The 15868-nt window shown below is 45.3% G+C and overlaps 2 protein-coding genes across 14 annotated transcripts in view; both read right to left on the reverse strand.

Annotated features, from left to right (window-relative positions):
- Positions 1-2550: 2550 nt before the first annotated feature.
- Positions 2551-6491, reverse strand: CCDC195 (coiled-coil domain containing 195). Its single transcript, XM_090147262.1, has 4 exons — positions 5975-6491; positions 5086-5145; positions 4896-4980; positions 2551-3048 (listed from the first exon to the last, which is right to left on the reverse strand). The coding sequence occupies exons 1-4, from the start codon at positions 6180-6182 to the stop codon at positions 2919-2921; spliced, it is 483 nt and encodes a 160-aa protein (XP_090003388.1). The 5' UTR covers positions 6183-6491; the 3' UTR covers positions 2551-2918.
- Positions 6492-13259: 6768 nt separating this feature from the next.
- DOCK10 (dedicator of cytokinesis 10) overlaps positions 13260-15868 on the reverse strand; it is a 136823-nt gene continuing 134214 nt past the window's right edge. For 9 of the 13 annotated variants that reach the window (XM_090147257.1, XM_031596363.2, XM_090147251.1 and 6 more), the window contains exon 56: positions 13262-13919. In XM_090147257.1, the coding sequence (XP_090003383.1) occupies positions 13800-13919 (120 nt within the window). In that variant the 3' untranslated portion in view covers positions 13262-13799. Of the gene's footprint in view, positions 13920-14943; positions 15020-15868 lie in introns of all 13 variants that reach the window. The other 4 variants (XM_090147260.1, XM_090147261.1, XM_090147258.1 and 1 more) reach the window with 3 other exon arrangements.

The following is a 15868-nucleotide window of genomic DNA, read 5'->3' on the forward strand; positions in this document are numbered from 1 at the left end:
GAGTTTTCTATCTAGAGATCGTTCATTATTGTGGAGAGGTTGATGTATGCTGTAGAGTGAATATACATCTAAGCATTACTGTTATTAAACTGGGTACAAGATTCTAAACACTTGATGGTGTTCTGCCCTCAGACATGCAATGCCTGCATGTCACCTTCAGTCTTAGCAACTCCACCCCATGTGACACAGCCTCTGTTGTTCAGGGCTTTGTATTTTCATGTTGTTACCAATCTTTAAAACAACCTTCCTAAGGAAAGTCAATGCCTGATTTCTTTCTCATTCACCGTGGTGTAAATCTGCAGTAAGAGTTAAGTCAGCACTATCGCCCTGATTTAACTTGAAAATTGACAAGATTTTTGACAAGATTTTCTTGTCTTCAGCCTACAGATGCATTTCACACTGATGAAACAGAGAACTTGTCATTTAACAAATGGCAGTGATGGACTCCATCTTCTTCTGCATTTGTGATGGGTACATAAAGCCACATAGCCCCAAACACATGTGTTACACAGGAGGAAACACCTCAGTTGCCAGTTAGTGCAGGAGGGAACATCTTGCTGTCCCAGCTGTTCTTGCAGGCTGTACCTGCATGGCTGAATCACTTCCTCTCTCTTTAGAAAGGAGAATTTCTGATTGGAAGCACTCTGTAGCCCAACAAGCCTTGCCATCAGTGACTGGGATGCAGTATATGTTAGAGAGTTTAGGTATGAATCCTCTATGGGAGGAGACAGAAATGGTTCATGGCTTAACTGCTGTCTGCATTACTTTGCCCGATTTTTAACACTTGCTTTGCTTATACCTGTCCTTTCTGCACTGAACAATCTATGAATATTTAATATTGGAATGTTTTAATTGCCAGTAAGTGCACCATGGTCAGATACTTTACGCTGTACTTTAGTACATTTGATGTGCTCAGTGGTTTTTCTGTGGCCGCCGCTACTGTCTGGTCTTCTGCTTCCCTGATGGAGATGTGGACCTTGGTCAAATCTGAACATCTTGAACTGCTTTTAAAAATGCCTGTGCACTGTCCAGTGTTCTTAAATCTGTAGATACTGCTAAAGATGTCAGTAATGCAGAACTATCCTTCAAAAATAAATGTTTCCATTAATGGACCAATTGTCATTTTTCAATGGCTAGTTTGATTCCTTTCCTTCTTTTCCACCATTTTTAGTACTTCTGTCTTTATGAATATAAAAAAAACGTTAAGACACCTCCAATAAACAAAGTTTAATTTCTTGACTATACACAGTGATATGTATTTTTGTGGCATCAGAATCAGCAGCCTGGTACAGTTAACACTGCTGTATGCTAATATATGTGCTAACACGCAGTCACTGACCTGCACTGAACTGACACAGGAAGGGTGGGAGAACAGAATTCACACTGCTGCTTTGAGAAGGTTGAGGCAGACATGATTTAAATGTAGAGATTTTTGAAAGCTGGCTGAAGCACATGGATTCCCAAATCCCATTAAATCTGGTGTTCAAGCATGAATTTTCAAAAGCACTTGGGGTACCTTTAGAAGTCTAGAGGCCAGGTTTTCAAAGACACTTCTTTCTCTGTTAAATGAAACCAGCTGGATTTAGGTACTTTACACATGTCGAATTTCTTGCAATTAAGCTTTCCATTAAAACATTTAAAAAGCATTTCCTTGTGCATGCTTTCAGAAAAGAGCTGTTCAGCAAACTTTCCTAACTGTAACCTAATTTGCTGGGAGTCTTTGACTAAAAACACTTTTAACATTACAGTGCAGCTCTGTATGGAGTCAAGATGAAAATAAAATCCACAAATGAAATAGCAGTGAAACTGAAAAATTATTTCATTGGGAATGTATTAAAAAATGTTCTTGAATATATAAAACAATTTCAAAATAAAAAAGGGTCTGATATTTTTTACACATGTATAAAATATCACTGAAAGTCAAGATGGTTTCTTTGTCTACCAGTTCTCTGCTTTCACTTTTGAAGACTCCAGAGTGTAAAGGCAGACAATAAGACTGACAGTTTGTGCAGTATTCACTCACCGGTACAACCTGCATGTTAAAAACATAAAAAGCATTTGCTTGTGGTCAAAGCAAACAACACATGGGACACTATCCTTACTCACACGACCAGACCTAAGTTATCAAGCACTCCTCATTTTTTACAAGCCATTTTATTCTTCCATTTCTTTTGCACCAGTATGCTGGATGTCTGCTAGCGATTTTTCATCTGAGCTGTGTTCAGACACCATTCCTGAAAACATCTGAGATTCAGACTCCTTCCTGTCCTCACTTGCTGTACGGCTATCTCTGATGGACACCAGCTCAGAAACAGATTTGCAGTCATGTTTTCATATTGATTAGCAGCTTGTGCTCCTGTAGAGTCGGATCTGAAGTGAACATCAGCAGTCACTGACAGGTTTTGCAGGAATTCAGTGTAACGTTAACTGGTTCTGTAACATCCCCTTGACTTTGCTGTATTGGGATTATGAAATTTGAAGTTTTAAGTACAGAAGAGACTCCCAGGACTTTTAGCTGCTCTTACTTCATCATTTGTAACAAATACCTCACCTGCCAAGGGATCAGCAAACACAAGACGTGACTCGGTTTCCGCTTTTTGTGACAAACATAGCAAAACCAGCTTTAACATCCTGTTTAAAGCAGTGCTGAGGTGAGGGAGCCTTGAGTCGTGTTGAGCAGAAGCTGCTTTGTGGAGTTTTGCTATCATGTGACTCCATCGCAGCATACATGCTTCCAGCCAGTTTTGTCGTGGCTTCCATTTCCTTGCTGAACAACAGGGCAGTGACCCGAAACATCGTCTGGGTGAGTCTCTGAAGGCAGCCTGCCAAAGCGTTTTGCAGATAAGGAACCTGACACATAGCTATCATTTAAGGCCAATTTATCTCGAGAATCAATGGGCCTTTAAAAATTCACCAGCTCACATATCCTTTTCAGTGATGGTACTTAACTGTTTTGTGTCCTGATTCTGCGGGCTTTTGAAAGAACCTTGATTTTCAGCATAAGACAAATCCATTGGTAACAGGAAACTAACAGCCTTTACTTTACCCCTGGAGAAAAATGAGAAAGGATTATGAGGATTGCAAATGTATAAAATGTGCACAAAACCCCCACCAGCATCACTTGCATGATGCGTGTGGGCAGAATTTCCTGCCCTGCTGACACTGAGCTCACACAGCTCCCCAGCGGTGTTGGCTGGCTGGCTGCTGGGAGCATCTGCCTTTTTTCCATTGAGTCTTACAGTTCTCTGCACTCCTGGCTCCTCCAGATAAATCCAAGGGGATACATCTGAATAATAACTTCCAAATTAAAAAATATTCAGTATCTCACATATGGTTATAATGTTAGAGCAAAATGTGAGACCTACTACTAACAACAAATCATGAAGACCTGTTGCAGAGCAAAATGCCATCCCTATAAAAAATTACGCTTCATTAACTTGCTGAACTCATTGCTACAAGTTATCCTTCTAGTAAAAGGCTCACCAAGATTTCTGCTTGCCTTAGCCCTCTGATTGTAAGCAGCAATGGCCACAATTATGGCCTGAAAATATAAGAAGCCTTTTATTCACATAACAATCACAGAGTCTCATGCTTTGAGATGTCACTGAAAAAAAAAAAAAAAAAAAAAAAGCTCATTCCATAGTTATTTCTTCTGTTAAAGCAGCCAACAGTGCATTGACATGAGACTCTGTGCCAGACTTGGTGCTGGCCAGTGCTGCCAAGGCTGCTCTAAAGGGAATGATAGAATAATCAGCAACATTCCCCTTAATAGTAAGTAACCAGTGCTTTTCATCCACAGATCACAAAGCATCAGTTATAAGACATCTACACTGCTAGCTCGATAACTCTGAAAACTTTCTCCTTTTGGGAGAAAACGGTGGCATTTGCCAGTGCCCCCTGCACACTGAGTGCACATCCTGACACAAAGGCTCCCAGGTGAGGTGCCTCCAGGGCAGAACTCTCTGAGGTGTCTACGTGCATCGAGTCAGAAGTCTACCAGAACCAAGCAAAGCATTTGCTGAAACCCAGCGCTACAGGGTCAGGGTGCTTTTGAAAGTGAGATGTGTTCCCTGCCTGGGTCTAAATTTCCATGCTAAAATGCTGTAAAGCATCTGACCCTGAAACGTTCTTACAACAAAACAGGTGTAGGTGGTCAAGCCCATGGATTTCTTCTGCTTAAGTGCACACTTGGAGGCCATTTGGGCTGACTGTTTTAAGCACAGCATGACTGGCACTAAAAGCAGCTATGTGAAGGGAGTCACGCCGTGTGTAACAGCAGCAGGAGGGGTCTGGAGCTGCCATGTATCACAGACTCACCATTAGTGCCCTTGCCTTAGATTGTTGCTGTGTGTTGGAGAGCTTTTAGCCAGTGAGCAGAGGTGCTCACAACTTGCCAGGAGACATTCCATTTAACATAGAGCCCTGAGAACATTTTTCTCGAGGCTGAAAGCATTCATTTGTAATGCTTCAGTTACAGGGGCAAAATGATGTAGAGAATCTGCGTCCATGCACCACATTATCATGCTTCCAGAAGCACAGCACAGAGTAACAATGTATCCCCATGCTTTTTGTTCCAAGTTTAAAAACACTCTTGGAACTTGGCTTGTCAGACCTGCTTATCAACCTGCAAAACCCCCCCCAGCTCTGGTGGGGAGAACATTGCAACTCCTTCCCTCTTTCCTCACCTGCTCCTTTTGTTTCTTGGAAACGTAAGCTGCTAACACTGACCACTGGGGAGGTTTGGCAGGAGGAGCAGGACATCCCACCCCACACATCTCCCATCCGCTCAATGCCCAGAGACATTTAGACAATCCGACGTATCGCTGCTGCTGAACCGAAACCCAAAACAGAACCACGGCCAGGTGAAAGCGGGTGTGAAGGCACACTGCCCCTACCTGCACCTGCGGACGTGCTCCTGGAACAGCCTCATTTTGCTGGAACTGCTGCTGGAGAAGCAGTCGGCTGGGCTCTTCCCAAGGCCTCTGCCCACATCGCTGAAGCGCTGTGCTGCAGTGGGACAGGCGTGCGGCTCGGCCCTGCCCCGCTCCTCCAGCTGCCCGCTGCTCTGGGGCTGCTTGCTGGCACGGTGAGGCCTTGAGGGTGCTGATGCTGCGGTGGAGTAGCGCCTCACCGTCATGGTGGTGTCTGCGAGCAGAGAGAAGAGCAGAGATGCGAGCAAATGCAGCCGACTAGTGGGAGAGCCCTGCCTTGGGAATACTGCTGGAGGGCACTCAGACTGTGATGGCAGCTGTGGCAGTGCCAGGAAGCTGTTACTGAATGCTTTTGGTGGCCTAGGTGCTACTGAAAGCACAGACGGCGCTCACCAGCCTGACCCTGCAGCCACCACATCCACTTCTGGACAACTGCTTCTCACCAAATGGCATTTTTGCTCTCTCTGCTTTAGTAAATCCTCCACGAGTACCAACCAAGCTTCAAATGAGGAAATACTCCATCTTCTCCCCTCTCAGATAAGAGTGGTAAAAGACAGCCTTCCTTTCCTGTTTATTGCCTCATTTCTCCCTCAGGCAAAATTAACTGCCTATGCACAAGAAGAACCTGCACCTCTGATGTGGTATGCAACATCTCCTGTTTGTTACTGCCAGGAGATTGTTCTCAGCTTTTTCTGAAGTGAGGTGACAACACATTTACAGCTGTTGTCCTTTTCAGAGGACAGAAACAGCACTGAGGTAGCCCATACCCAAGAAATTTCACAGCACCAAATCAAATTCTGCTTAAATAAAGACAAACTGAGCTCTGAGCAGAACACTTCAAGAACAGCAAAGCACTACACTGAGCCCAGCACAGGGGTGCAGGCACCATACAGAGGGTCACAGACACTCCTAACACTGGATGTGGGCACTGAAGGAGGCCGGAGCACATGGTTATGTCTGCTAGACAGACAGCTGTGGCTCACCTCTGTCTCCCTGCAGATCCATTACAGCCCAACTGGAGTCACACACGAATGTCACGGTACCTGCCTGATCCATTGGGGCTGTGGGCAATGCATCGGGTCCTTCTGCAGGGCAGGGCAGGCTGCCCATCTCCCCACTGCCACCTCCCACAGAGGCACTCAGCCCGCAGGCACGCAGCTCTTCTTTCAGCGCCCGGTTCTCTCGCTCCAGCTTGTCGATCTGGGAGTGCATCTCGCGGATGACCTGAAGGAGGTGTGTGTTCCCCTCCATGGCCTCCCCAGCCTCCCACTGTGACGGCTCAGCTGGCAGCGAGCTCTCCCTGCTCTTAAAGCAGAGCCTGCGCCCTCTTTCACCACCAGCAGTGCTGGATGAAGCCTTCGGGTTGCTAAGAGAGGGCCCATGATTTATTCATCCCAAGTGTCACTTTTCAGAGCCGAGCCCTACATGCTGGCACAAATCACTGACAGCCCAGTGCTGCTCCACCAGCAGAGCTCTTCCCTGCGCCTTCACTCGCTGCAGGGCTGAGGTATTGCATGGGACCAAGGCAGAAGAGTCTGCCTGGAGCCCACATCCCTCAGGTGATACATGAATGCAACCCTGCATCTGCTGCACCAAGGGAGTGCTTGGCCTTTGCTGTGCCACAGTTCATCTTCTCTTGATTGACAGCAGGCACAGAGCTCACACTGCATCAAAGCCTCCAAAGAAACAGCGTTCCACCTGTAACCTCACCCTGCTGCTCCCAATGCCTCTGCTGCACGTGGAGCAAAGGGCCACCATGGGGATGAGCTGGTGGAACCGGTGGAGCTCCATGTGCTGGTCAGCACGTTCCTTGTGACCAGACAGCTCCACACCTGCAGCCTGGTGGAAATTCAGCGTGGTCCAAGGCAAATGTGAGACACCTTGAAGTCACTTAACATAAACAACAGAGCTTCTCCCACCTGAACTCCTTCAGCAAGCTTCACAAGACACTGAACCAGGGGGAGGTTTATTCACCTTCAGCCACATCCAGATCTCTTCCACTAAAAACAACTGAACAGGGGGCTGCAGTTGGGGCAGATGGAGGGATGCAGCAGCTGCAGTGCCCTGATTTCCACGCAGCAGGCTGGCTCTGTCCCTACAGGCTGTATGAGCTGCATACTGACTGGCATCGCAGCAGCGAACATACAAACACTGGGAGGAGCTCACGTTTTTGCTTGCACACTCCTGGCACACTGCACGAAGTCTGCAGAAGTTTGTGAGGGTTTTCTCCTGAAAACGGATTTCAAAAGCTGCTGAGCCCTCGTGGGAAGAGCCGTGCCATCACAACCTGACTGCAGCAACGCAGCTGAAACTTCACCTCTGCAGAAGGAGCTTCTCTGAGCCAGCTGTGGCACAGCAATTTGTCTGTTTAACTGGTATGTAATCTGCCAATGTCCACTGAACATCCTTTGTGTTTTACCAGAACCATTCTTGGTTCTCCTGGCTGCCTGAGCCCCAGTACGTGCACCACATACACTCAGGAGATCCCATGCAATGAAAGATCAATGAGACGCACTGCTTTGACTCTTGAGTACTCCAGGTTCTGAAAAGGATCTCAATTCCAGCAGGGGATGCTCAATTCTCTCTGAAAACCAGCTTAACCCGAACACGGGAAAAAGTGAGGTGCACAAGTCACATCCAGAAACCTTAACTGTGTTTTTGGACAGCTGAGCACATCCATAGGAACACTTCATACTTTCAAAGAGCACTTCAATGCCTGCACGTGGCATTTGATGCCTCCAGGTTCCTTTCCCTTTAAACAGCCGCAGGTTGGTCCACAGCAGTGGGAGTTTATCTGCTGTGTGGCAGCTCCCTATAAGCACAACATATGCTGCTGGGCACAAACCTGCCTCTCGTGCATGAAAATACGTGCAGCAGGAGACATTCATAAATAGGAACGGGGCCTTTAGCTACCCACACAGGGATGGGAGGGCTTACAAAGTAAAGCAGTAGTCACTTATGGGAGATGGACTCATGGGTTACTGAGCAGTGCAAAGCAGAAATCCTAAAATCTGGAAGAGTCATTTCTTAATCAATTTTCTACTCTCAAACAAAAAATACCACATAAAATGCATGCGTTATATATACCCATCTCAATATGATTCTGTATGCAACCTGCATTCGTACACTGAAAAATGCTTACGTGACTGAAACTGTAGGAAGTGCCATAGGACTGTTAAAGGTCCTGAAAATACATTGCAAGGTCACAGATTGCTATGAGTAGTGTCATAGTAATGGCTTGGTAATGAGGAATAGCTCCTAAATTTGAGGCACAAGGCCAGGAATGCAGAGCACCATGAGCTGTGTTAGCAAAAGGGAGCATGTGCCCCATCCACATGGATCACCTCGCTCACCAAGATTTCTCCTTGCTTTGGAAATAATCCACGCTCATGGTCTCTGCTCAGTCACAGCAACAAGTGACTGTTGCTAACTAAAGCAGCTGGAAAGCAGAGCTCAAAGCGCAAACAGAAAATGCATCTTATATCAGCTTGATGGGAAACTGATAGAATGAAAGGGAAACATGCACTTCATTACTGCCAGCATTGTAGCATTCAGGGGGAAGCATTCACCTGTGAAAATGTTGTGCATTATTGAGAATTTTCAAAAAATAACATCAACACAATGTATGCAGCAACCACGTATGTGTCCCATGGGGACTACAACTCCTGTCCTGAAGGACACCCATCGCTCAGCCTCCCCCCAGCCTGCCCAGCCATGCCAGGACCACAGGAGTGCACCAGCAGCTGGCTGTAGACCTGGATGTGAAGCTGATGATCTTCCACAGTCATGGTAACAGTTCTACATGAGCTTACCTATTTGTTGTCTTTTGGATTAATTTTATTTATCTCAGCACAATTCACTTAACTGAGAAACACATTCTGTTCCTTCCTTCCTTTTCTTCTTTTCCTTTTCTATCCTTCTCCTTCCTGCCTTTCCCTATTGCTTGGATGCTTTCTCAAAATCCCTTATCTCTGCTTGCATTTAATATTATTCACATCCTTCAGTTTTAACCGCCTTGCTTCAAAGCTCATTTTATGGCTTTAATTTGTTCATTATGAGTGCATAAAACTCATTTTTTCTGTGATAATTTAAATTTTACCACATACTAAACTTGCTAGAAATTGGGAAATACATTCAAACACAAACCAAATGCTTCTAAATTATCCTCATTAGATCATCTGTCCTGAAGATTCATCCTCCCCTATCAATCGCAGCTGTAATATCGAGTTGTCAGACACCGGTTTAAAAAATGTTCAAAGCTAAGCTTCAACGCAGCCACTGCCTGATTTCAACATGTGCAGCGCTTTTTTGTACCGAGACCCAAAGCATTGTGCTCAAAGCTGCAGTGCATCTCACCTGCCTTAGTTTCCAGCGCAGCCCTGCTGGCATCACGCAGCCACCATCAGCCCATGAGCAGGGCCATGGAACCACGCACGGCCTTCCGCAGCACTGCACGCCACCACCCTGCTTCTCACTTGGATATTATCCAAAAAACAGAAATCCCTGTTGAGACCGACATTACGTTGCCAGCAGACTGTCTCTCCAGTGAACGTTAAGATATAATTACCCTGTAAGGAATGATTCCTATTAAACATTTAACGCGCCTCCCTCTAATTGAAATTTAAGCCTTTGGTTGCGGTTGGGTGTCACTAAAGATGTGATTAAACATAAAATATGTATAATGCTTAATTCCTGGAGGGGTGCTGGGAGAGATTCCACTAAATTTTTTTCTTTTTTTTTCCACTCCAGAATTTCTCCACATTGCTGGATTTCATTTGATCATAGAATCATTAATGCTGGAAAGACCAATAATACCATCTAATCCACCCATCAGCCCATTCCTGCTCTAGATCAGGTCTCTCAGTGCCACACCTTTTCATGAGCACCTCCAGGGCTGGTGACTCCACCACAGCCCTGGGCATCCCACCATTTGAGGCTGTTGAAGAGCAGGAGCAGGCTGAGATGTGCCCCAGTGCCCTGGCAGCCCGTGGAGCCCCTGCTGCCAGCCCTCAGCAGCCTGCCTAGAGAGGGGCACGGCATGGAGTGTCCCAGGGTCACACCTCTTTGGGAGCTCCCTGTCTCAGATCCCTGTAGGTGCTTGGCTTGGGGAGGTGTTTATCCTACATTTTCACTGCTCAGAACAGCTTGCTGCTTGCACCAGGTGCTGCACCCTGAAGGCTCGGTGTCTCTCAGATACCGAATGGCAGTGGGGACTCAGGGCACTTGCATGCCTGGTGGCTGTGTCTGGCACTGGAAGATCATGCTCAGTCCTTGTTTCTATCACAAAACACAATAGAAAAGTGACTCTCAAAGGAGGAAGGCCTCCCCAGGGCGGGCCATGCTGGAAAGAAATGTGGGGAAGGCTGCTGTGTCTGTGCACCAGTGGGAGGCAGCTCCCCAGCCTCCTCCCTCCAGAGTCCTCAGTCTGCCCAGGAGTTAAATTACAGGTGTTTTCCCTCTAATTTCCATACCGTGATATTTATTCATGACTCAGGCAGCAGTTCATGATGCAAAGGCATCATAGGAGAGCTGAAGAGGAGATTTGCGAGGGAGATGTTCTACTAAGATGGCAAAAGAACAGCTGGCCTGGGAATCAGAGTGCTGTCTTCCTCAAATAGGTTAGATTGTATGAAAGACCTTAGTGCTAATTAACGCATCCTAGGAAAAAAAAAAAAAAGATACATTAAGCTTGCTATGAAATGTGAAAGACATTATTCATTTGCACTGTAGTAAAAAAAAAAAAAAAAAAAAAAAACAGGACTCCAGTACCTGACACAGTACAAAACTGAGCACAGCTCCTGGCCCCAAGGAGCACAAGAAGCTCCCTCCTCATACATCAGCTCTGTGTCACCCTCTGGTGCTGGACACCCCACTGCTTGCAGTGTCCTTCACCTCAGTGCCAGCCCAGGGCAGCCACTGGCCACGGGAGCACTGCTTTGTTGCCAGCAGTCCTGCCCTTCTTGGGGCTGCATTCAAAGATGAGATCTGGACACCATGTTAATGAGCACTTCTGCAGAAAGCATCTCCTAGAGGTGTTGGGATTGAAGCCTGAGAGAGGGCTGCACCTGTCTGTGCTCCAGACTACTTTGTAAAAGGTACAAGGAAGCATCCAGCCTTAAAAATCCACATATTCTCCTCCAGCATCAGCGCAAGCACAGCAGGAAACCACGTGTGCTACCTCAGTTCTAAGCACAGAGAGAAACAATTTCCTACACAAATAACATTTGTAAATCAAGCAGCAGAATATTTCATCACTTCTCATATCAAAGTCATACTGCAGGGCACAAAAAGAGCAATGGTGTCAGTAAGGGTCTATCCAGTCATAACTGATGAGTGATTGGCTTCTGTCTTGATTACTCACTGCAAACTATCAGTCCTTCACAAATCTGCTGTGAACAGCTTTGAGGCATGCTGACTTTTTTCTCTCCCTTCCATGAAGCTATTTACTGCTCTAAAGCGTGACAGGCCTGCACAAGGCAGAGCCCCACGCTCTCAGGAGGAGCCCACCACCATGGGCCAGCCTGCTTGCCCTCTTGCTCCAGAAGCCAAGGATCACTGCCAGACTCTGACAGATTGCTGAAAACTCAATATTCCTGCCCCGAAATTGTGGCTCTTCTGTTTTGTACCTTCTCAGCTCACGCATAAGAGCTCTCTTATTCAGAACTGGTTGACATAATGGACAACGTGTTTAGGATTTTAAAAGCCCATAGACTGGGGTGGATGTGGGATTCAGCTCTGAAGCATCCATCCCCTGTAGTTCTGGTAGCTGAATTTTGTGGCAGCAAAGCAACAAACCATATTTTGTAACAATTCTACAGCCTCACATTCTTCTGCATTTGTCATCTTCTCCCCTGAAAGCTAGAAAAATTCCTGGTTACTGTTTTGTCTCTCTCCCTGTTGTAGTCCTGGTTCAAAGCTAATGCCTGCTAATTGCTTTCATGCAACTATGTTGAAAGTGCTCAAACACAGCAGGAGAGCAAATGCCATCTGCAATAATGAAATTCAAGCCTGATCATCTCAGATACCAGTAATAAGGTAATAGCTAGCATAGGGGCTCATTTTTCAACCCCTGAGAAGGCTGCAAAGCTGGCTGCTCAAAATGAAACAAAACAAACCCCACAACTCTTAGACTGAAAAATGAAACCCATTTTGAGTTCAAGTAATTGAGAAAACAATCCAGGGATCTCCCCAGCCTAGTGTCAGTTTGATGTGTCCCTCAGTGCAAACCATCCTTTAGCAATACATGTTGTTTCCAAAGAAGCCCAACAGATTTGCTCAGTTCTTGTTAATATTAATTAGAAATCACCTTTATGGCTTCTGAGGTACCCCCCTCCATTAACACAAACCACAGTAAATGCAAGCTGAGTTCTTGGGATGAATCCAGCGAGTCCAAACAAATCTGAAACCCAGTGAGAACAGGACTTTAGGCCCAGAGTTCAGAGACCCACCTCCCCCATGCTGGGGGCTCCTGCTGCCATCACCAATGACTACATTCCCCCCATCCACATAAATCATCAGGTAATTCCATCAATTAATACATATACAGCATAAAGCAGGTTAAAACCTGGGCTCAAATCACTCCTTTGCATAGGATAATTGTTTTCAAACAGCACAGTGTCTAAAGAGCAGTGCTGGACTTCCTGAGGATGGGATAAGAAGCATGTCAGGCTCCCCATCTCACTATGTGGTTGCACACTGCTGTCCCTGTGAACACACTGCATGGCACGAGCGGATGGACAATCACAAGAACCAGGTATTCCTTTGTCACCTGGGATTGTTTGTGGGAATGCAGAGCTGGTGACACATCAGTCACAGTGGAGTGGATTTCCTTCTCTATGTACTGCAGATAGCACAGGGCCCTGGCAGAGGAATAAACAAGAAGGACTGTGGGGGAACTGCGGTTAAAAGGAACTCCGAAGAGCTGGCAGACTAGTTCTACTTCATCCCAACATGATGCAGAACCATCTCACCAGAGGCATGTAGTTTCCCAACAGGCTGTGGGCAAACTTGGGAATGCAAACTTCAAGGGAAGAAGAGCAGAGATTTCCTTGGTCTCAAGCAGGACTACACGACCCTTATTTTTCAAGGTGACCCCAGTTTAAGACCACACCTACAATCTGAAGCCATATTCTGCAGATGGTCATAAACATCCCTCATCAGAGACCATAACACAATGCACAGACAGGAAGCAAGAGGCATCCTGATCTCCACTGCTCTGCAGTGTAACGATACGGGAATGAACTGATGCACAGGTCCTTACAGAGGAAGTCTTATGGACGCCTTTATACACATACACAAATATTTTAATATAATGGTAACTGAAATGTTATCCATATTCTTAGTACGGCCATAATTAACTAAAAACATATTTTTTAAATTTTGTAAAAATGACATATTTTACACATCTTCTATTTACAATTGCAATATACTTAAATGTTATAAAACATCCACTCTGACCTTTAAAATATATGCATACTAGGACTTAGTATTAGATATATTATAATTTATAGCAAACTTAGGGTTTGCTGTGTAGCTACCTGTTCAATGGAAATTGTATGATCAGCCTTAATAAAGACTTAATGAAGACTGCTCAAAACCAAAAACCGACAGCAACAACAACAAAAAAAAGACAGGGAATGTGCAAATATTGGGGCAGGCAAAAAAAATAATCAAGCTTGCAGTTTTTAAAAAAAAACATCACTGTGAAGACTTCCAATAAATTAAAATCATAACACACGTCTTTTTTTTTTTCCTGGCATTGTCCGTGATCAAATTATTTTTCAGTACTATTAATCTGATAGGAAACGAAAACAAAACAACATCATCCCAGGTCCTTCCATGGCTGCATGTTCCCCACTCATGCCTCCATCAAGCATCAGGGTTGGATGGGGTGGCTGCTGCTGGCGCAGACGAGCTGGCTCTATTGATGATTCGTGAATACGTGCGCTCCATTCCTTGCTGTTTTGCTGAATCCTCCTTGTATGCAATCTTTTCATTGAAGAGAAAAGAAGAAAAAAATACGCAACGGTGAGATCTGGATATCTTGGTTTTTGTAGTGCTTATTATCTAAGCAGTCATTTCCCGTTTTTAGATCATTAGACAGCAATCTGCTGGAGGGAAAGGATCCCTGCTGGGGAGCCAGAAGTGACCAGAGGCTGCAGCAAGGAGAAGCAGGTTCCCTGAGCTGAGGGATACACGGACCTGGGGTGCAGTCACAGGCTTCTGCCAGCAGGTTTCATGGGGCTCCCTGACCAAAGCTTCTCTATAGCAGCTCTCACGCAATCCCAGCCAAGAGGTCACTACAACTTATAGAACCAGCAAACACCTTCACTAGCATCTCCTTGGCATGGTACAGACTGCTCCAAGCTCGGCCCACGCAGTCACTCAAGGCATGCAGGATCCCCAGACCTTCTCACATCAACCGCAAGACTACGTCCAACAGCAGCCCTGGAGCCAATATCCTGGGGCGAGAAAGGGCTGAGCTGCATGTCCAGGGAAGAACAGTGGCCAAATCTTGCTCCACCTTGCCCTAGCTGCAGCCTTTAGCAAGAAAGGCTTTTTTTTTCCCCCTAAAAATACTCTACTTAGCCATAGCTAGTTCCCCTGCTTCAATATACAAGTTCCCTTGGCCAAACAGACACCAGTGGTGGCAAAGAAACCTCTCCTGGTGCCATCAACCCTCAGACACTCCGGGCAGCTGGTCACAGCACAGCTTAGCCATGCCACATTTATTGCTCAGGCAATCACATTTCTCGGCATCAGGAGGATCCCGCTGAGCTGCTTCACTGACCAACACAAGTTTATGGCTAGGATCCTAACAACACGTGTCTCAACACATGTCAGGAATAATACACCACAGCAGCTTTTTGTTTTTTGTTAAAAAAAATAACACCTCCCTGAGCCTAAGGGAATCATTAGGCATGAAACTAAATGAACACAGCACATACAAAAATCAGCAAGTGAGAAAGTACATGACATTAAAAGAAAAAAGATGTAAGAAAAATGAACATACCACTTTTGGCTATAGTATTGAGGGAAATGTTAGACAGGGAAGAAGAGAAGCTGTATAAGCAAGGACCATGACAGAGCTGTCAGAAAAGAAGAACAGAACAAAACAAAAAAAGAGAAAAACATATGGTGATGAAAGAGTCACTATCAGTGGGTGAGCAAGCAAAACTCTCTTGATCATGACAATGAGAAAGATGGCAACACTTACTGTCTTCATAAAGAGCACAATGGTAATAGAGACTTAAGCATTCCAACTGCAAAATAAATATTTTGGCTACAGTTTACAGTAGGTGATGTGCTGGAGGCAATGCTCTGCTCAGGAGCAGGGGTTTGTGCATTCCTTGCAAGAGGAACGGAGTGTTTCCAAAAAGCCACACTGCACAGAAAACTTCTAAGTGCCCACAGTTATTAAGTGGGAAACTAGCTTCTGAACAGACTTTCAAAGTCTGCTGATTTTGGTTAAAGCTTTTGGTTAAGCAAAAATCGCTTTTGTTTTCTGTTGGATCAACTCAGTGTTACACATCAGCACAATTACGTACAGGTCATTCTGTATTATTTTGTCTCTTCTCTTGCATGAGGAAAACTCCAAGCACACTGATGCAGATAATAAAAACAGCTGTGAATATTTAATAGAGTTCACTGAATATTTTATGCATGCTGAAACTCATGGGCTGCTCATGACTAATTTAAGTTGACCATCTTCCATTTTTGTGGGGAACACGAGACATGGTACCATCTCTGAACGTTAAGCAGCCAAAGTAACTTCCACCAGAGAGCCATGAGCAACCAAAGACATCTTTAGTAGAACAGTGATAAATATTATTTATGATGAAGTTACTGAAATGCATGAGGTTCACAAATCCTTATGCATCTAACTGGGAAGAGAGCACAATTCACACTACAGCAACCACTGAGCCCGACCTCTGGCA

Source organism: Phasianus colchicus, chromosome 10 (genome assembly GCF_987193195.1).
Source record: "Phasianus colchicus chromosome 10, bPhaCol1.hap1.1, whole genome shotgun sequence".
Taxonomy (NCBI): Eukaryota; Metazoa; Chordata; class Aves; order Galliformes; family Phasianidae; genus Phasianus; species Phasianus colchicus.